Source organism: Tachypleus tridentatus, chromosome 12 (assembly GCF_004210375.1).
Source record: "Tachypleus tridentatus isolate NWPU-2018 chromosome 12, ASM421037v1, whole genome shotgun sequence".
Taxonomy (NCBI): Eukaryota; Metazoa; Arthropoda; class Merostomata; order Xiphosura; family Limulidae; genus Tachypleus; species Tachypleus tridentatus.
The window spans coordinates 6,673,782-6,696,282 of NC_134836.1; the positions used below are offsets into that span (position 1 = coordinate 6,673,782).

Consider the following 22,501-nt stretch of genomic DNA (forward strand, 5'->3'; position numbering starts at 1 on the left):
ATGAAGAGATTCCTCTCTGAGTAGTTTCTTCTTTCTTATGAGAGACTGGTTGAACCCACTCTCATTTGAAGTGTAGATGTAGTGGTTTACAGCCTTAATTACACTATACACACTAATATTCTGCCTTTTTTGCGACGCATTACCACTAGCACTAGATTTACCCAACTTCCTTTACTGTAAATCTCTCTAATGTGCATGAAATGTATCAGTGAATAAATATCAGATTAGAAGAGTATTTTCTGCTTGAGAAGGATGCAGTTTCTCACTAAGTGTTGTTCCATTAGGCATTTCCTGGTCTCATGTAAGTCACACCTCATGTGCTTTTACTCTGTTACTGTTTAGTGTAAGATTTTAGCTCAGTAGGAAAATGTAATGTCCATACTTGAAAATGTATTTTAAAAATGCCTGACTCTGCACCATATTTTCATTCTTCCTCCTTACTTTTGGTGCGTTTTCTATGCCTTGTCAAGAATGAGCCTGTAATCGTAGCATGACTGTGCATGAAGGCTGTATCTCCCTTCTATTGGTAGAGAGGTACAACTTTATGAATACTGTATTATAAGCTAGTGCAATGCACACAGACAACTGAAGAAGTTAGAGTTTATTTAAAGCTAGTGGTGTGTATAGGAAATTCCATGGCAGTCATGTGCAAGGTAATAACTCCGGAAGGTAGAAATCTATCTGAAATACATTTTCAGATATGGACAGTGTTAACTTTAATCATTACAGTAAATATCAGTGTTTTGTCTGTCACTAACTAATACTTGTGTCAGTTAGTTTTGGCCCTCTGAACACATTAACTGCAAACTAGATGATTTTGACAGAATGGTAAATTTGCATTAAGATCTTTTCATATTTTATGTTTTATTGCAAAAATGTTTTAGAAGCATATTTGGAAAAATTCATAGCTTGGATAAGTAAGGCTAGTTGTAAAAGTTGTCTTAACTTGGGAAAAAATATATTTTTATTACTAAATAGGTCATATACTGAAATGTTATTGCTTATAGTTATTACTTATTTTTGTTTGTTAATCTTTAGGTGTTGCATGTGTTTTCTGTGGGAATTTTGGCAAGCGTGATATTTCAGCCTGATCTAGTAAATCATATGCTGAACCAGTGGAAAGACATTAATGGTATTACATGTTGTAATAATAATGAAATAATGAATCAGAACTTAAACTCCCAGTTGCCCGAACTTCCAAAGTTAAGTGCAGGGTCATCAGAAAACTATGATTTCCTCAAGGAGTTGAAATGGGAATTAGGTAAGGAACTGTTATCATTTTAGATTATTCTGTAAAATTCATTCCATAAAGAAACCTACATGAGAATTTTGCTTAAGCTTAGAATATTTATAAATAAAAGCCAAAATATTTTAATGGTTTATAAACTTTATTTTTGAAGAATGAGATTCCTGTGTATTACAACTTACCAAACCAATATCTTTTCTATTACCCTTTGAATACACACAGCACTTTTTGAGAAAAAGGTGAATGTTATGCAGATCCTCTAAGACTAAAAAAGTCAACTCTTGTACTCCAGGATTTTATAATTCCTTCTTTGTGGACTATGTTTAGCAAACCTTGCTCATAATGGACAACAAGTAGAATTATTTGAACTGAAATCACTGAAGAAATTAGCAACAAATAACAATATTAATTATCAAAAACAGTATATGAATTTGGTTTTAATATTACTGGTAAAAACATTTACAAAAAAGGTATTTTAGTAAATTATAATAGTGATATCAACTTTGACTATTGGCTGACAGTTACAAGTAGATGGTTAGTTTTAATATTTAAAACCAGATGAAATAAAAGACAAAATGGAAAGGACATATATTAAAAAGATTTAAAACTTTCAAAGATTTTCATTCGAAGTATAGTATTTAGATAGCATCGGTGTGTTAAAATAATATAAAATATTTATAACCATTGCTTTCACCATTTACTACTCATTTGCATTGTACTGGCCACTTCTGCATTTACATTCATAAAACTTACTGATAAATGAAACTGAATTTGAAACACAATACTTCAGTCATGTATTATGATGACTATTGAATGTTGTTGTTTTTTGGCAAGTATATGATTTGTAATGAATTGAACACTACTACGTAGCACTTGTAACCATTGAAAGCCACATTTTGCTTACATTACATAAGCAGTAATACAGTCACAGCTCTAGTACTGCCATGCACCAGTTTACTTTTCTGACAAATATTTTGCAATAAAATGTTATATATTATTAAACTTTACCTTAATATATTTTAGTTATAAAGGTTATCTCTGTATTCCTTGTACAAATTATCTAAAGCTCTTTCAATAAAAAGATCACTCGCTAATCCCTTAAGTACCTGCTAGGGTGAAGTCTACCATAGGATTCCATAGTTTCAAATTACCAGTAGGAGTTTTGTAAAGTGAAAAGAAACTGCAACACTAATTTCTTCAAGAAAATAAACATGCAAAGGAATTAATAAAAGTATCTTTTTACATCTATGTTGCATAAAAAATAGAAACTGTTACATGAAATAGTAAAATCTGAAGGTATGCAGTCAAGGAAGGCTTCTGGTGGAGTAGCTAAATATTACAATCCACATGAAAAAAAAGCAGCTCTACAGCAAATAGAATACAATAAAAAATTTAATAATAGCTTTCTAAAGACACATGTATTGTTTTGTTAACTATGGAATTAGTTGTGTTATGTACATTGTGAAACCAACAACTATAAAAATGAAAATTAAGATTAGTAGGTTTATTCCAAACAACAAATGACATATTAATAAACTCTACACTAGATAATGGATATGTGCTTGCTTACCCAGCAGGTATAATGAATAGTAGCATGAAAACCTAGCCCTAACAGGGGTGAGGTCTAACTTGTAAATATTAATCAAAGTTTATTGTCAAAAATTTATTGCAAAAAATTTAAAGTTTACTTTTTATCATCACACAAAATTTTCACTAGTTGATATAACTGAAATAGTTAAAAGAACTTTACAAGAATAACAGCTGATTTAGTGACATTGTAGTAATTTATTTTTTCTGCTATAAACAGGCAATGTTGTTTGTTTTGTTTTTTTGGCTTGGACTACTGTTGTTGCCATGTTTATGTTTTATAATCATCATAAACATTTTGAGAAAACAAAGATAAAATTATATTAAAAAGAAGTTGACAATATTTCAAACACAGGAGTCTTCTGTATAATGTTTCCATATTACATTTCAAAACTACCATATATACTTGTGTAATAGTCAAATTTTTGTGACCAAATTTTTTTGACTGTAATTTAGGTGCCAACTTTTACATGAGTAATAATACTTTTAAGTAGTTGAAGTGCATATTCAGTAAGAGTCCACAAAACAAAACCTAAATTGATATAAAAAATAAACATGCAAAGTGATATATTAATAATAATCATTTTGTCACATAAACATGTTATATATCTATCTATCAATTCTATTGGCACCCTATAGTACATTGTTTTCTTTAACATTATAATATTTTGATACTATAGTTACAATTAAGAGTTTGTTGTTGTTTTCACAAGTTTTTGATATAAAGTGTGGCCTGGATTGAGGAGAGTGTTTGCTCTCTTAGGTTGCTGGTCCATTTTTTTTAACATAAGATCTATGAAAAAGTAAGATTTTTTTATCAAACATAATAAGTTGATTATTACGTAAACAAGTGTATATGGTAGATAATATAGCTTCAAGCATTTATGTGAATTTAAAATTGTGCATAGAATGCATTACTGTGAATTATTTCTGTGTAAGTGCTGCTTTAAACAATTATAATCTTCAAACTGTCAGGACTTGGGAAGTCCTGGACTCCATTTCTACCTTATTCATTTTTATTCTCACAAAGAACTAAACCTTTATCTATTTAAACTCACCACATGAGCCTTCTGATTATTTATCTATTTTTACTATTAAACTTTTTAAATTAAAAAGGTAAAAAGTGGATAAAACTAATTTTTGTTGAAGAGAAAAAGAAATAAGAAATCCTTCAATTGATGGTAAAGTTTCCATTTTGACTCTTATTTGACATTTCTTAAATTACAATAGGTGTACTCATTGCACATAATATACAATGTTAAATACAAATACTAAAGTTCAAAGTGATAGTAACCATTAATCCAAAGTAAATTAAGTATTAGCTCATACATATATTTATTGCTCGTTAGGAAAATTGCATCCTTAGTGAATGTTTAGGTAATATAAATGTTTACTCGAGATAAATGTTTCAAGGAATTTAAGCATTTCTCAAGCTTACTTTATAGTAGACATATATTTAAGATTACTAAGATTTTACTTATGCTTTTTTGTTAAATGTATTTTGATAGATTGTCAAAATGTCTGAGTACAGAGGGCATATTTACTTGAATATACATTTATAGTCTTCTAAGGTTAGAACCTTTTTATATACTATAATAATAACCATTGTAGTATCTCGAGTGACTCTTGACAACCTAACATTTTACAAATAGCCCCATAAAAGCTCTGAAATTAGATTTTATCTGTTTCTGTTCATCTGAAGGTGCCAATTTGGTGATTATATCAACCTTTATCTCATTAATGTGAATGTGCAGGAATGCACAAAACATTATTATAAAAATGTTTGAAGTTAGTGGGGAATGTTCTTGTGATAGAAGTTGAATCTTTTGTTTCTTTTAGAATGGAAAATCATATCCATAATGTATCTATACAGAGTCTGTAGTCTTGCCATTTACAGACAAGAACTCTTTTAGTACAACAGTGTAACACTTTACTATACTGTTATTGTCTAAAACTAATTCAGATAGTTAGCATTTTTAGCACGAATGTGAATGTTCATTTTCTCTTTCTAATTGTCTGCCAACATCTTTGAAGAGTTGCAAACTATACTTCTTGACAGATGAACCACAGTTGAATGAGACGTATCAGCATCTTGTGAAGACTGCTGTGATAAGAAGTCATATAACATGATGTTAGGTGGAAGTCTTGATAAGATAACCTGTCACTGTAGGCATAGAAATGTGTGTGTGTGTTTATAAACATCCTTGAAGTGCTTTGTTATTTTATTAGAATACATTTTTTTTTTACATACTTTTGTCTGTAAGTGATTATATCTATTGTTAGTAATTGTAATATATTTTACACCTGTGTTATACATAGAGGATGTTCGTGTTGCCCTAGCATTTACACTGTGTAAAGGATTTGTTACGTGTCTCGTGATTTATGGAGCTGTTTGTGTGAGTTTTATTCTATTCTATTCTATTCTTGAATTTATTTTATTGTACTTACAATTTTATACAGTTTTTATTTCAGATTCAAATGCACAAGGATCTGGAGCACAAGATAAGCTTTGTTTTGTAAATAGTTTGGGAGAAGAGTATCCTCTTGAATTTCTAGTTCTTGTGTTATATTTAATTGGTTAAATTATTTACTGGTGTGATTGTTTATTTCTGATTTATGTAGGTAATTTGCTTCAATGAAACACTATTGATGATGGTAAACTTCTGATATGGTACATTAACTCCACAAAATTTTTTTTACTGGATGCCATAGGTCTTCACCTTACTATTGGTGGATTCAAATGTTTCTTACAGGCAAATCATCATATGACAACCCTCCACCAATAAGCATGCAACATACACATCTGACACGTGACTCTCTGTATTATATTCTACTGATTAGTTATCGCTCATGTCAAAAATTTTTTTTGTTGTTTTATTGTGGAATTTTTGTTCTGGATTTTTTTTCTATAAATTTTACTTTTACAATTCATTTTTAAGATAACTCATTCTTCTAATTTTTCAAACTTGTTTTCCATTCACAACTTGTGTTTGATTACACAGTTAATTCTGAAGTTCCTGTTTCCACTTAGGATACCATGCCTTCTACTAACACAATTACACAAACTACTTATGACAGTGACTCAACTTTGTATTTATTGACTATCATCTGCCATGAGACTGATCATTATATAAATCTACCTGCTTCACCTAATCTTGTCTTTGTTCATCCTGAATATACTAAACCAGGTTGAGTCAATGAAGATTTTGACAGCCTTTTTTGCCACATCTTTCCCTGCCCCTCCTGCAGAGTCAGCTAGGCCTAATATAGCCTTTTTAGACATGATTTCTTGAGTATGTTATAATTTATTCCTTCCCTGATTTTGCACGATCACTGCCCTTCCCTGTCACATAATACTTCATCCTCTCCAAGTTTGTATTTCCTTTGTAGGGTTTTGGACTGTAGTTGACTTGCTGCCAGTATAGTTCTCTTTCCCACACCATAGTGGTCTGATCCTTATCCTACATCCCAGATGTTGGTACCTAGTAGCTTGGGGTTTGGACTCGGATAACTTGTGATGTACAGTTAATCACACCCTATCCACACTTTACTTGGAAACACATCCTTTTACTCTCACCCACACTGATATATACTATAGGATTGAGATCTCAGTATGATGTAGTTCAGCTCCCAATATAATCATGGTTCTCTCCTTTTCAGATGCATTTCTCCCAGATTCCACCCTTGTCTGTGACATCTCTTTTCTACACTGGACAAAGAGTATATGCACAGAAGTGGTATGGTCTCCCATATGTAATCTTCTAATGCGAGGATCTACTCTTATAGAGTATTCTTTAGACACTTTTGAAGGATGATTCTTGCTTTCCTTTGCACCATTCCTTTCACCTCTTCAATGTGGGATTCTAGCTGTTGATGTGAGAAGAGGTAATTTACTGTTTTGGAAATTATAATTTTCCTCTACTAAAAATATATTGCTGATGGGTACTTAACACCTCATACATTTTCTATCCTTCTTTTCCTCTGAAACCTTGCACATCCATTTTCTGTCAGAACTCAAAGTGATAGTTCAGTAGAATTGAATAGAAAGAATCACATTCATCAGGAGTGTGTGTTGCACTCACTCTAATTGGTGGATAGTTGGGTTGTTGCATGATGATATGCATGCAAGACACATTTAAATCAATCAATTGTAAGACATGTAAGAGCTTGAGGTTTGGGGCATGCAGAAATATTTTTTGGATGTAGAGGGCAGTGCTGAACAAGAATACTTATTTATGGGACAAGAGGTAAGTACTGGTCTGAAATATATGTTCAGTATAAGAAAATTATAACTTTCCTGTATTAGGGTTTTAATGCTAATGTGAGGAATATATTTTAAGTTAATAAGTTATGTAAAATGCTGGCATTGATATAAAACATTACAGAACACAAAGAGAAGCATATGAACGTATGACCTGTTAAAGCCATCATCAGGTTAAAATGATTTGGAAAATTAAATGAAAGAATTATAACAGCTGTTATTTCTATGATATGTTTTATATCTACCATCTTCACAGTTTATTATTATTATTGTTTCAGAACATTTATTTCAGATGAAGTCAGCATAAACATCTTGACAAAACACATTATTTCTTAATACTTTGTAATGTTTAAAGTCTAGCAATCATGCTTTTTCAGTATTCCAGTCACAAAATTTAATTAAATAGGTAGGTTGTAAAACCCTATTTATTTTAAGTTGTTCTATAAATACTGTAAAACACATTTACCAACGATATTATCCAAATTAAAAATATATTGATTCTTACTTATTGAAATTCCCTGATATTCCATTAATTTTTTCTGTTGTTTTTGTGCAAAGTTCAAACAGTGAATCTCCCCATCATCTTCCAACCAAAATTAAAGTTTTTTTATATTACCTGTTTTTTCTTTAAAATAATCTAAATATTCCAACAACTAATGTCTGTGTGTTTGTTATTACCCTTTGTTTTCCATGAACTACTCAGTATATTTTGTAAAGGTTTCCATATATGATATATTTTGTATAACTAAAAATAAACTGTGTCAAGTGACTATTATAAACATCTGCTATAATTAAATCTAGTATTTAGACCTCAAAAAACTGTATATACAGTGGAGCGCCATTAAGCCGCGGACCAGTAAACCGCGAAATAGCCTAAGCCGCTGTAGCAAGTCTTGTCCCAAAATGTTTGATGTATTAAATCTACTACCTGGCTTTTTAAAGTTTCTCACACTCTCCTTGTCGTTGACACTGACATGACAAATGTGAGCGAGGATTATCGCGGCTCACCGCTAATTTAAGAACGTGTAAAAACGCGGCTTACGAATTTAATCCTGGCTTTATAACTTCAAGGGGATATTTAAAAAGGATTTGCTTTAATTTGGGAAATAAATAAAATATATTACAATAGAAATCGACCGTTAATCTACCTTATCCGCTCTCTATGCCAGCTTTATGGAAGCCGCCATTGTTACCGAATCACACCTCTCCATACATTAAAGTTAATCCGCGGTAAAGCCGTGAAAAAAGTGATCAATAATTAAAGTATTATTTTTAATTCCATAATCCGATATTTTTATGGATTGTATAAATATTGGCCACAAACCCAATAGAAATCACTTCAGTTTCTGAGCTGTTAGCGACTTTTCAGTCACAAAGGTTTAAGTCGCGGACCACTTAAGCCGCGGTTAAGCAGGTTCACCCCCCAAATACCGCGGCTTAACAGCGCTCCACTGTATATTACTTTCTGAGACATTGGTATTTATTTCAAAGTATAATCACAAAACCCCTTACTAGCAAGCTGCTTGAAAATAAGCATCATTCATGGCATGAAATATCATTTAATTTATATTTCATATTTTGTTAAATAAAATATTCAAATTATATAATTAAAAGCTAGCTGAAAAGTTAATATGAATAGATTAATAATATCAAGTAACAAAGCTCTCAATTGAATTTTCTTCACTAATATTCCTGCAATTTTTCACCTACAATAATAGTTTAATTATGAATATATATATATATATATATATACTCTTCAAAAAAAGAAACGCAAAAGGGATATTTTTGTTATTTTAAAGAGAAATATATGTAATAACGTTACAAGCTCAGAGTATGTGATGTTACACGTGTTAAGGCACTGATTTTCAGACCAAAATGACAATAAAAGTTGTGCACTTTGAAAACGGAGGAAAACATCGGATTTTTCGCCAAAACGCATGCGTGTCTAATAAATTTCTTTGAGAGATCTGTATGTTCTGCAAGTGCAACATGTGCAAAATCTCTATAAAAGTAACGAGTTCTCGGTTTCCACAGCTCAGTGTTAAATCACCGACACGCAATACAGTTACGCCAAAACTGACTGAAGCACAATGCAACAACGCCATTGGTCGCTTGGAAGCAGGCGAATCTCGATCAGATGTTGCCAGAGCTGTGAATGTTCACCCAAGCACCATCACAAGGCTATGGAATCGTCACCAACAACATGGATCAACTTGTGACTGTCCACGATCCTGCAAACCTCGTGTGACCACGCTCGCACAAGATCGCAACATCCGGTTACGTCACCTTTGGGATAGGACCACCACTGCGACGTCTACTGCCTCAACCATACCAGGGCTACGTAGGATTTCCGATCAGACCGTACGCAACCGTCGACGAGATTCTTAGGCCCCATGTGCAACCCATCATGGTGAACGTCAACGACGTTTTTCAACATGACAACGCTCGTCCTCACACAGCCCGACTCACCACTGTCTTCTTGAGACACCACAACATCAACGTTCTTCCCTGGCCCTCCAGATCACCAGATTTAAACCCCATCGAACATCTTTGGAATGAGTTGGACCGACGTCTGCGACGGTGACAACCTCAACCGCAGACTCTACCTCAGCTTGCAGCAGCTTTGCAGGCTGAGTGGACAGCCATTCCACAGGATGTGATTCGTCATCTCATAGCTTCCATGGGCAGGAGATGTCAAGCAGTTATTGATGCTCACGGGGGGGCATACTCGTTATTGACGTTGAGTGACGTTAAACTTCACCTAGTGAGCGTGGACTTCACCTTTGCAGACTTTGGGTGTTCAGCATTGAATGTGCAAAGTTTCACACATGTCATACAGAACTACCCGGAATAAACTTGTTAACAATATGTCTCAAATTTTGCCTTTTGCGTTTCTTTTTTGAATAGTATATATATACATGTATATGTGTCAGAAAATAATACAGAGATGACATTATACATGTAAAAAACAGCTACAGTTTCTTTTTTTTCCTTTATGACATAGTTTATGTTGGTGTCTGTGAATTAACTGTGTAAAATGTCTTATTTCTAAAGCTTGTAAAGGACAAGTTATACTTCTTTTGGCTGAAATCACATACACTTGCATACTGACAGAGGTCTATGTCTTGGATATGTTCTTCACATAAAAACTTTACAAAATGGAAAGTACTAAGTTTTAAAACAAATGTGAACAACTTGCTAATCAGTGATTAATGTATTTTTCTACCTCTACAAGTTTGGAAGTAGCAGTCTGGAAACACCACATTCAGAGGTTGAACATACTGTTCTTAAAAACAACTCCCAACCAACAAAAAACTAGAAATATTTTTATTTTTCCTGGTGACATTTTTTTTACTCTGATACTGATTTTTGTGTTGTATTATTATATTTGTAAAATATTTTTCTACAAGAAGATTTCAGGTAGTACTTAGGGTTAGCAGATGCATAGGCCTTAAGTGTTGCACATTGACATTTGTTTGTGTTCATTATTGATTATTTAGAAATTATGCATCTTTTATTAGGTTATGTACTTGATTCAGTGGGTACAAAAATGTATTAAAATAAATGTCAATAAATGCAAAACAAGATAGGAACTTTTGATCAACAATAATAAAATATTTATTTTACCAATGTCATTAATATTTTATACAGTTATTCTTTTTTAAGTATATTGCCCTAAATTTCATATGGTGATATTAGTTTAAAAAACAGAAAATTCATCTGGTATTGAGAATATTAAAAATTGCATTTTCCTGTGTAATTGAAATGGTTTGTTGTTTAACTTAATATTGACTATGAATTTCATAGCCACTTTCTACTTTGCAGGGCTATTCCAGTTATGTTATGCCTTTTTTCTGCATTCAAGTTTTTGAATTTACACTTACAATTGTGTCAGTGATTGGCTATTTTTCATATGGTTACATATTGCCCAGTCCACGAGAGCTAATTAACAACTATTACATAATTCCATTCAAAAAGGAGCTGTTACAACTTGACACCCAGTGGATGTGGGTCATATTCATGATGGCATTTACTTTCTGTATTTGTGTAAAGGTACCATTCTTTGAAACTTTAATATTGTTTTAATACTTTCAATTTTCACACCACTTCTTGCAAATGATTGTTATTTATTTCTTTGTTCTAAACCCATAGAGTTATAACAATTCCAAAGAATACATGTACATGTTCTTAGGGGAAGTTTTGATTTTCATAAACATATTCATGATGTGTTTTTCCCCATACTTAACTGTGACAATTGAATTTTTTTTTTCCTTTTTCTTGTAAATCAGTTATTTTGCTATGTGACTGTAACAGTCAAGTATTTATTTGTTTCATGTAATTAATTTTGTTATTCCGTTAACTGATTGTGACTGTAATAGTCCAGTTTTTGTTCCTTTTTTCTGTTTTTCCACTACATTACTATAATAAAGTAAAGTATACCTTTCTCGTACATAATTCTGTTTTTCACTAATTTCTTCTACTTGTAATTCCTTACAAAACATCTGTTACTGGATGTGCTAGAAAATAATAATTTCATCATGGAATTTTTATTCCAAATTTAGGATTATCTAAAATTATATAACTAATAATGTAGTTTTTTAAGAAGGTTCTAAAAATACGTAAGCAACTGATAAATGTTTTCAAAATGTTATATAGTTTCCTCTCACAGTGTGTTTGCTGCTAATCATCATTACAATATTTTTTTAACGTTAAGAACATTCAGTTGGGTAGACAGTAATATTTTTTCATACACATCTTTCAAATAATGTTTAAAACAGAAGAATTATCATAAGATGTACAGGCAGTGTTAAAACCTTATTTTCAAATTTGGTTCTTTTAAAATCTGAAATAACCTGTACTATTTATAAACCTGTTTTATCATGAAAATAATAATAAGAATAAAAACTTCATTTAAAACAGTTAAGTTTAATTTGTTATTAGTCAGTACCTAGTTTATAATTGAATGTTACATTCTTTAAAACATTAGAATTGTAAATAAAAGTTGTAGACAAGATTGTATGTACAAAGTGTAAAAACTGCTAATTTGTAGAGATGGTTAAACACTATAAAACAAAGATCTTTAAAAGAGCTACTTTTTTCTTAATAGGCCTACTGTATGAGCATAATTTGGTCATGTTACAAATTTGTGAAGCTCTTGGAGATACAGAAAATGGTAGATAAATGTTTGGATCTAGAAGGAGAGGTTGGTTTACACTTTTTTAATTGATGTGAAAATTAGAGAAAGATAAAATATAAGTTTTATTCTTTCATTATTTTATAGACAGAATGTTTAGTTACCTCTCTCTATACATATATGTTATTTAATTTTAACAACATATGTGAAACAAATAAGTATTTACAAAATGATCCACTTATATCTACATATCTCTTGATGTTTTGCCCATGTCACTAACTTTGAACTGTCTCCCATCTATTCCTGTGTGTTAACATGTAGTGCACCAATATATAAGGTCATAAACTTGCAGCTATAGCCCTCTGCCAAAAGGAGGATGACATTTACTCCATGAGCAGCAGGTCCTCATAAGTAACTTTATTCTTGTGTTCAGCATCGTCTTTTTAACTCTACTGACATAAGGTCAGTCAGGTTGACTGAATTCATAACCAATTTTGTACTCTTTTTATAGTTTTTGTATTATAACTTTTAATACAGCATGTACTATATTACTTTGATTTTAAGATGCATCCCACTTTTAAAAAGGAATTTTCAGGAAAAACAAAATTTGGATGATAATTAGAAAGGAGTAAATGTGTTTTAAAAAGTTTATTAATGAATCAAAAGTGTTAATATTGTATTTAAAATGAAATATAATAGATAATATATAAAATATACAGGAAATTTAAAATGTTCTTTAGAATAATGTTTCTTCCTGCTTTCTTTATTTAATCAGAATTCTACTCTGATGTTTCTTCTGATTTACTGTTATATTCTGAAGTTGAACCATCTTGATTACTTGATTCACTGTTGTCCCAAAGAATGTCGTCTTGTGTTCCATCTTCTGTATTGGATAAAAACATTTTAAAAAGGATTTTCTAATAATGTTACCTGACACTTCTTTTCAAGCTTTTCAAATCCACAACACTATTATTGATGCTAATACCCTTTTTATTTTGCCACTCAGTGTCAAAGCATGATTGTCTTTATTCATCCAAGCATTATAATGCTTACAGATACGATCCTTGAATGACTTGTTAATGGACTCATCAAGAAGTTGTAACCGACCTTATTTTATTGGAGAGATGACCACAAAGTGCGTCCATTACAAGTATGCTCCGTTGCCTTAATAATGCACCAGGCCGATGCTTCCCAACCTCTTTTCCATTAACTCTGATATCATTCAAGCATTTTTTTGTGCACGAACTATTACATCTTTGCAAAAATTTTCTCTTGGCTATGTTTTGCTGTTTAATATGACATACAGTGGTAATTTATTTCCATCTGCAGTTGCACGTAGTATGACACTAATTAATTTTTCCTAACAAGTGGTTTTGATTGTCACCTGTTTTTCTCCTTTCCCATTTACAGTGTAGTTGTGCAGCAAAAAAAAAAAACTGCAATTTCATCTGTGTTACTGATTTGGTTTAGGGAATATTGAACTGAAAGCAAAATTGACAGTTCTGTGTATGAAAACAATGTAATTTGATAGATTAACAGCTTGGCTTTCTATTTGTTTTAAATAACATTAAATGTCACAGAAAAATACTGGCATTTTCTGAAAGAAAGGATGTGTCAAGAGGGGGTCTGATTTTCTAGTTTATGGTTCTGTAACCAAATAAGGTTGAAGGCTATAAAAATTATTCTTATCTGAGTGATAACAATATTATAATGAGTAATTTACATTAAATTTTTATACTTTTCAGGGATGGTGTTAAATAAATTAGAGAAGAGGGCATACGCAGAGAGGAAATATAACAATTCACATACTAGCAAAAATTTAAGCTTTTTTTTTTTAAATATCCCCTTATAAAATGAAGAACTTAAAACTTACATAATATTAAAATTTGGTTTAATAGCTATATTTGTTTTCTAAATTTATTTGTGTATCATGAAAATAAAGTAGTTTAATTAAATTTTGAATGTAACTCACTAAAACCTTGTGACATACAAGAAAAATGCCCATGGCAAAAGGATTAATAAATGTGCTTGCTCATCTTTACCTTAATTGCATAAGATTTATGCTGCCTTTTGAAAGTGTCAACTTTCTTATCTTTAGCATCAGATTATTAACCCTTTCATTACAGGCTGGTCAATGTGTGCATGTTATGGCATTTTAAAGAGTGACATTCAAAAGTTAATTAAACTATCATATTATCATAGCTTTTAAGTAAACGTGACATAAAAATATTGTTAATAAATTGTATTTTAATATTATATAAGATTTAAATTAGTAATTTTACTAGGAATATTTTTACAAGACCTCAGTTTTATCCCAGTATGAAAATTGTGACATTTTCTTTCTATATATCCTCTCTTCTATAATTTATTTATCACATGTCCAAGAAGTACAGAATTTAACAAGAATTACTCATTATAATATTGTTATCACTTAGGCAAATCATAATTCTTACAGCCTTCAATATTATGTGGTTACAGAGCCGTAAAATAGAAAATCAGATCCCTGTTGCCATGCTCACCTGTTGCATCCTGTCTTTTACAAATTGGCAATAGTTTTCTCTGATGTTTAGTACTATATTATTTATAACTAAGAGAAAGCCAAGCTTTTAATGTATCAAATACCCTGTTATGTTCTGTTGTTTCAGAGAATTGTTAAGTTCACTTCTACTTCAAACTTTGTTCTCATGGGAAACTCATTGATTAGCTTAACTCTTATCTCATAGTTATAAAAAGTATAATAATTATGAGACTATGCCTACTTTTTACATGTTATTACCCTCTGTTCTTAGGTGCTTTATTTAATTAAGTAAAAAGTTACTTATTGTAGTAGTATCATTAGTATAATAAAGTAGAGTTAAGTTCCATTGACAGCAAAGAGAACAGAAGATCCAGGTATTGTGTTTTTGCTTTTCCTGTGTATTTTTTATTTATTATTATAAAAATAACTAAAATTGAAAAATTAGAAATTTATTACATTAGGTAAGATAAAGAAAAATTGCAGTAATAATAAAAACTTTTCAAAAGATACACATAGGAGCAGCTTCCATGTGTCCCATGCCTTGTGTAATACAATAAGATAACATAGGCTACATGTTCATACATAATGTGCACAACATATGTAGCAGAATTATTAGTTAGACATGGTTCAAAAAGCAATGAAACAATAAAATGTAAGTAGAAACAAATGTACCTTGTTACAAGATATAAGCTGTTTAGGATAAACAAAAACAGTTTTATATTACAATGGGAAGTATTGTAGAAAGAAAAAATAGTAGTTGTTTTTTGTGTGTGTGTGATTATGAGGTTAGTCAAAGTGACCGATCCTGTTTTTGGTTAGGGTAGAATAAAAAAAAGAATATAAAATGTTCGTGATAACAAAACATTTTAAATTTATTTAAGAAGTTTACAGATAATTTGAGTTTTTAAATAAAGAAAAGTATTTTTAATCTTAACTCTCTCAACACGGACTTGATCAGTTTGAGTGACTATATGACCTCTTTGTACTTATTCAAAGTGTTTATAGATTTAATACTTCTAACTTTCAATATAATATGTGTATCTTCACAACATTTGGCAGTCTTTCAGTAAACATTATAAATCTTGCATAAAAAAGGCATATTTTACAGTGAAGTATTTTAAATAAACTAAAAAATAAGAGATGTCCATAATGTATCAAATGCTTGTTTTTAATAGTCTGTTTGCAAATTGATTTTCATTCTTCATCTCAAAAATCTCAAATTTCGTTTTATAATTCTAAAGCTTCATAAATATATTTCAAATGTTTATTTTCAGTAAAACTTTGTGCTATTTGTTATTTTCTGTACTCTAACTTGTACACGAACTTTAACCAGCATCATAACCACCAAAAAAAAAGAAAATAAATCTAAATTATTCTTTTTTCCTCCCCCTTCTAGAATGACTTCAGATTGTTTATCCTAAGTAGTGTTAAACTCGTAACAGTATACATTTATATTTAAATTTTATTGCCATTGGAATTGTGTCTAAACTACTATTCATACCATTATTATTGCCTCATAAATCATTTTTATTATTAACATGAAAGGTGAGTGTGGCAAGAGGAGTCTGATTTTCTATTTTATGGCTCCATAACCAAACAAAATTGTAAGCTATAAAAATTAAGGTTTGTCTGAGCAATGACAATATTATAATGAGTAATTTACCTTAAATTTTGGACTTATTGCAGGGATTGTGAATAAAATAGAGAAGAAGGGATACCTAGAGAAAATATGTCACATTTTTCACACTAGGAGAAATTCAGGATATTTTCAAGTATTGTCTTAAAAAATTAAGAATTTAAAACTTGTATTAAAATATGAATTTTGAGCTATGGTTTTCTCCTATGCTAGTTGGTATAACATAAATAAAATGTAATTTAATAAAATTGTAAATGTGTCTCTAAAACCTCATGATATGCATGGTAAATTATGACCTGGCTTTGAGGGTTAATATGAAAATCACTTTACACTCAGAGAAGTAAACACTTTGACTCCATGATATTCATGGAGAAAAGTTTATTGAAAATTTCTCTCTCTCTCTCAATTTGTTAGTTTTAATGTTTATTTTGACTTTTAAATTTAAAAATACAAAAGGAAAATATTTATATTGTGCAAAAGACCAACTAGGGAGTAGTTACTCAATATGAACTCAAGTTATGGTGTGTAATAACCAGGGGCGTAGCCAGAAATGGCCATTGGGGAGGGAGGGGTTTAGTTTGAGTGTTTGATGCAAGTGCCACAGGCACGAAGCCATGCTAGGGGGGTCTGGAGGCATGCCCCCATGGAAATTTTTAAATAAAAACATAAAACAAAAGCCTGAATTTTGCATTCTGAGACCACCTTTTTGGCAAATTTCCGAATGGCACATTGAGTTGTTTGTCTTATTTTTTTAATCATAAATAAATATATAGGACTATATATATAATATATAACTTAAAGTCATCAGGCCCAGCAAAGTAGGCCTACAGTCCTGTCATCAACATATAAAATATAGAGTCACTCAGGAGAGTGCAAAATATATGTATAGTGTCTACAATCTGTATTCAAATATCATGGACAGTGTATGTTCAGATTCCCTGGATTTCAAGAATTAACTTCACAAATAAACAGTGGATGGCACCATGACAAACATAAGTTGCAATAAACAATCATTCACTATGTCAAGCCTGAAAAAGCAAAAGACACTGCATGGGTTCTTTAAACCCATTCATGAGGCTGAACCTGATCATTCTGCTGCAGCCAATCAGGTTGAATCAGAATTGTCAACTGAATTGTTAGAGTCATCACCGTGGCCTTCTACCAGTGCTGCCACTATCACCTCAGGTCCAGTCTGGGACATTGGAAATTACATTTCTGATGATGTTAGCATTGGTAAACAGGTAAGTTGACTCCTCATTATATTAATTTTGTATTAAAAATCATGCAAACATTCTGCATCGATGGCTTTCACAGTGGAGATCGTTACTCTACAGTCAACATGCAAAGGGTGCTTTCTGCAAGTACTGCTGTCTTTTTGCTCCTGATGGTGCTGGTGTTGGAAGCCAGAAATTGGGACAACTAGTAAAATTTCCATACACAAACTGGAAGAAGGCTGTTGAAGACTTGAAGGCACAATAATTGAAACAGTACCACCAAGGCAGCAAAGAAAAAGCTAAAATTTTCTACAGGTCATAAACACAAGTTCATCTGTGCACTTGCTACTTGATGCAACTTACAAGCAAGAAATTGAACAGAACTGACAATATTTAATGCCTATTATTGATACTGTATTGCTGTGTGGAAGACAGGGTTTAGCTTTGAGAAGAAAATATGATTCTGTTCCAATGTTTGTTGGTGAAACTGATGAGGAGTCCATCAATAATGATGGGAATTTTCGGTCAATTTTGCACTAAAGGGCAAAGGGTGATGTCAAGCTTCCAGCAAGCCCTAAGAGTACAAAGAGGAATGCTATGTATCTGAGTCCTCAAATTCAAAATGAAATCATCAGTGCCTGTAATACTCATGTTCTTGATGCTTTGGTCAACAGGGCTAATGCTGCAAAGTGTTTCTCAATATTAGCTGATGAAACAACAGATATTTCAGGCATTGAACAGTTTTTGCTGTGTGTTAGATATTTGCATGCCAATGACAACTCTGTTGCAATGAGAGAAGATTTTTTGCAATTTATACCTGTTTATGATGTGGCAGGCAGAAATTTGGCTGATGTTATCATAACCAATCTGACAAAATATGGTACTGACATGGCTTACCTGCGAGGACAAGGGTACGACGGTGCTGCCTCTATGAGTGGGAAATTCAATGGTGTCCAGAGACACATAACTGATAAATTCCCACTTGCACCCTATGTACACTGCAGTGCCCATTCCCTAAACGTGGCAATTTCTGATGCTTGTAAAGAAGTTCCTGTGCAAAATTGCATGGGAGTAATTTCTAGCATTGAAAACTTTCTCAATACACCCAAACGAGAGCACATTTTGGCTTTTTTGGTGGAGAATAAAACACCTGAATCGAAAAAAAAAAAACGTTTGAGAGGTCTCTGCCCCACCTGGTGGTTTGAGAGGCATGACTCAGCCATTGTCTTTCTAGAATTAATCCATGCGGTTGCAGATCCCCTTGAGACCATATCAGGTTGACAAGACAGAGATTCTGCCACACAAGCCAATCAATTGTTGTGTTCTATAACACAGCCAGAATTCATCATCACTCTACTTACCATTGCTAAGTTGTTTTCCTTTAGTTTACCTCTGTGCAACTTAATGCAGCAACAGAACATTGATTTAGGTACTACGATGCATCACACAGAAATAATGAAAGATTTAATCCTATCACTCAGAAATAATACTGTGAATGAATTTCACAACATTTTCTGTGAGGCTCAAACTCTGTGTATTGAGCTTCAAATTGACATCATAATGCCAAGGCAGGTTTAAAGACAGATGTACCGTGCTAACCCACAAACCACTAGCCCTGAAGAGTACTTTCGTATTGTGGTATTTGTACCATTTGTTGATCACTTTCTTTCACAAATATGTGACCATCTGTCCAGTCACAAAACTCTCATTACAAACTTCATGTGTCTACTACCATCAGGATCTTCCACTGAATGGTAAAAACTTGCAGCACAACAATGTGAACAAATTAAAGATTTGGTCAATATATACAAGGCTGACATTGACAGCACTTCACTAGCTGCAGTAGGTGAACTTAGGGGTTGGTACAAATCACTTGGGAACAAAAGACTACAAAATGTCATAGATGCATATGCAATGTGTAATGCACAAATGTTCCCAGCCATTTCTAGACTGTTGAAAATATTTGCCATGCTACCTGTGTTAACGAGCTCAGTGGAGCATTCGTTTTCAACTCTCAGAAGACTCAAAACGTATTTGAGAAATACCACCACTGAAGATCGATTGAATGGTCTGGCATCATTATACATTCACCGTGATATTAAAGTTGAGCCAAACTGTGTTGTAGATGTCCTGACAAGAACGAACAGGTGTTTGAGCCTTTCATAGATATTCAATTGTATTTCTCTAGTTCTGACAAAACTTGCTGTATCAAAAGAGTGTTCAATCAGAAATTTGCATTTGACCATTTGTTGTGTGTGAAATTATCTGCCATGCAATCATGGATCTTTATGAAACTTCACAGGTGGCAACTGAACTTGTCTAAAAAGTTAGGGTCCATGGGGGGAGGGTGTTTTAATAACTGGTAATAACTTCTCTTGAGGCTCTGGCAGTTTTACTGGCACTGCCTCTCTGCATTGCCCATAGCCACTGAATACTTTTTAACTGTGGAAAGTGTTATCACCACAGTTCATTATGTTCTTTTTTTTCTCATCTTCCTGTCCTTAGACCAGTTGCAAATTCTCCTCTTCTTAAAACTTCACAACAAGATCAATGAAATTGATCAACTTTTTTCACTTTCTGGTTTTGTAGTAGATTCATATGTGGAGGAAAATGTTTCTTCTCAAACTATCTGTAGATTTGATTAATCAAGTTTATACCTTGCTTTCTCTTTCTCCCTTGTCTTTTGATTTTTCCTGTTCCTTACTACCTGACTCTCACATTGAGAATTATCTGATCTTTCCTCCTCTTTCAGACATGTGTGTCCATGTCTTCCTGGACCAGCTTTGTTCCCAATCTATAATACCTTGCCCTCTTGACTCCAGGGTTTTTTTGCTGTGACCTATGAATGCTCTTCTTGGACCTTCTTAGCATTGAACAGATGCATCAGTTAGTACTTGATATATGATAATCATAATTAGGTCATAGAATATTAAAAAGTAATTCATTATATCTGTAAATTTATGAGAAATATTTTTCTTATCTATTCATGTAATTTCAGATTTTGCCACATACTGGATATAAACTGCAAATCAAACCTCCTTTGTACCTGTCCTCCTTTAGACAACACCCACAAACACCCCACCTACAGACAGTGGAGGGTAAGATTCCTTGAAGATTATATAAAAGAAACATGAAAACAAAAAACAAGAATAACTGCTGCTTAATGTTGTAAAGTCTATGAGAATTTTCTTCTCTTGCTAAAATATGTCTAATAGTCACTTATTATTTTTGTGAGGTAAGCAAGCAAAAGTGAAAAAAAAATGTTTTCTTCCCTGTATATTATTGTTATTCTAATGGTGTATGTTAAAAAGCAATGTAAATATTCTAACTTTTAATCTCAAGTTTGTAGACTATAAATAAATCATGGTTACTGCATACAGTGTCAAGGTTTGTAGATTTTTAATTTGTGGCCATAAATACAAACTGCTTAAAAGCAAAGGATAATCCAAATTTTTAACATAACTATGCCAAGAAAAAAAACTTGTATTAGTAATAAAATAAAAAAGTTGTCTTCAGTCATGTAATGTTTCATGGAAATGGTTCATGTATTAAGTAACATTCATAACAATCTGAAACACAGATTGTCAGTTATTCAATGAATATTTGATAAGTGTGATTTGTATCTCTGCAGTTCAAGATGTTTCACATCAATCAACAGTGTGGCCATCAAGAACAGTCTGACACCACTGTAGCATGCCTATAAGGTCCAAATGTATCATCACCAAATGGCATTTATAGTGTGTGGAGTCACTTGATGTGCTGTGCTCTCTTGAGCATTTCACACGGGCTCACTGGGACTTCTTCAAGGAACATGTTGACTAGTTTAGTGTGGTTAGAGTAAAGGATGTCATTGAATAGGCTGAAGACAGGGTCAGTTGCACCATCACATACTATATTAATGGTATCATTCTGCAGAATGTAAAGTCCAGCATATTCACCAGTACTTCTTTCTCACACCATATTTCCACCACTACTGCATGAAAATAGAATGGATGTAAGTGCACAATCTCTACAAAGGATTTTAAGTCTGTTATCTCTCTGTGGGGTAAGTATAAGACATCTTTATAAAAGGATATTGCTCCATTCAATGTATTTTTGACTGCAATGACAAATGTTCTGTTTTGTTCCTGGACCTCTGGTATAAAAGGTGGTCTTGTGAAGTATGTTTATACTTGTACACTTACATAACATCTGTAGCTCTCAACATGTGATTTAATCTGAGACCATACTCAATATAGTTGCAGTGAGCCAGAATTTACAGATTGTGGTTGTCTACTTGTGCTGTAGTTGACAATCTAAACAATTATTCCATTGAGTTGGAACCAGTTTCACATTTGGCTAATGACATTGAGACATTTAAAGCCATCTTGCAACAACCTACTTTGATTGATTGGGTTCCTTCCATTTGTTTCCACATGAGTAAAACATTCCTGTGTCGACTCTGATGTCTAGCCATAGTTCGTGATAAATTTGAATCATTACAAATTGATAAGGATTTGTTATGGCCCAGTGGTTAATGTGCATGGACTGTGAATCTGAGGGTTTGAGGTTCACAGCCCAGTGCTACAAAAATGCACTCCATATTTTTAAGCTGTGTGTGCACTAAAAGAGTAACATTCAAATATCACTATTCAGTCAAACAAGAAATGGTGGCAAATATTGTTATCTAGTTGACTTCAAGGGTCTACCAGTTCAACATTGAAAACAGCTATGAGCTGATAGTTTGTTATGTAGCTCTGCATAAATAATCCCAGATAAATGTGTGATAACTGAGACACAATAGCATAAAGTCGTCATAACTTCTATAACCCGAAGAATCATCCACTTATGTATCAGTGGAGTAAGTGGGGTGATTGACATTATTTTACATTAATCTGTAATATTACATATTTTCATCATCTTTTG

At 32.4% G+C, this 22,501-nt stretch overlaps 1 protein-coding gene across 3 annotated transcripts in view; it reads left to right on the plus strand.

Annotated features, from left to right (window-relative positions):
- LOC143233414 (lysosomal-associated transmembrane protein 4A-like) overlaps positions 1 to 20,973 on the plus strand; it is a 40,355-nt gene extending 19,382 nt beyond the window's left edge. For 2 of the 3 annotated variants that reach the window (XM_076469627.1, XM_076469628.1), the window contains exons 3-7: positions 1,039 to 1,261; positions 5,153 to 5,229; positions 10,920 to 11,147; positions 12,202 to 12,297; positions 20,595 to 20,973. In XM_076469627.1, the coding sequence (XP_076325742.1) occupies positions 1,039 to 1,261; positions 5,153 to 5,229; positions 10,920 to 11,147; positions 12,202 to 12,297; positions 20,595 to 20,708 (738 nt within the window). In that variant the 3' untranslated portion in view covers positions 20,709 to 20,973. The remainder of the gene's footprint in view (positions 1 to 1,038; positions 1,262 to 5,152; positions 5,230 to 10,919; positions 11,148 to 12,201; positions 12,298 to 20,594) is intronic. The other variant, XM_076469629.1, reaches the window with a different exon arrangement.
- Positions 20,974 to 22,501: the final 1,528 nt, after the last annotated feature.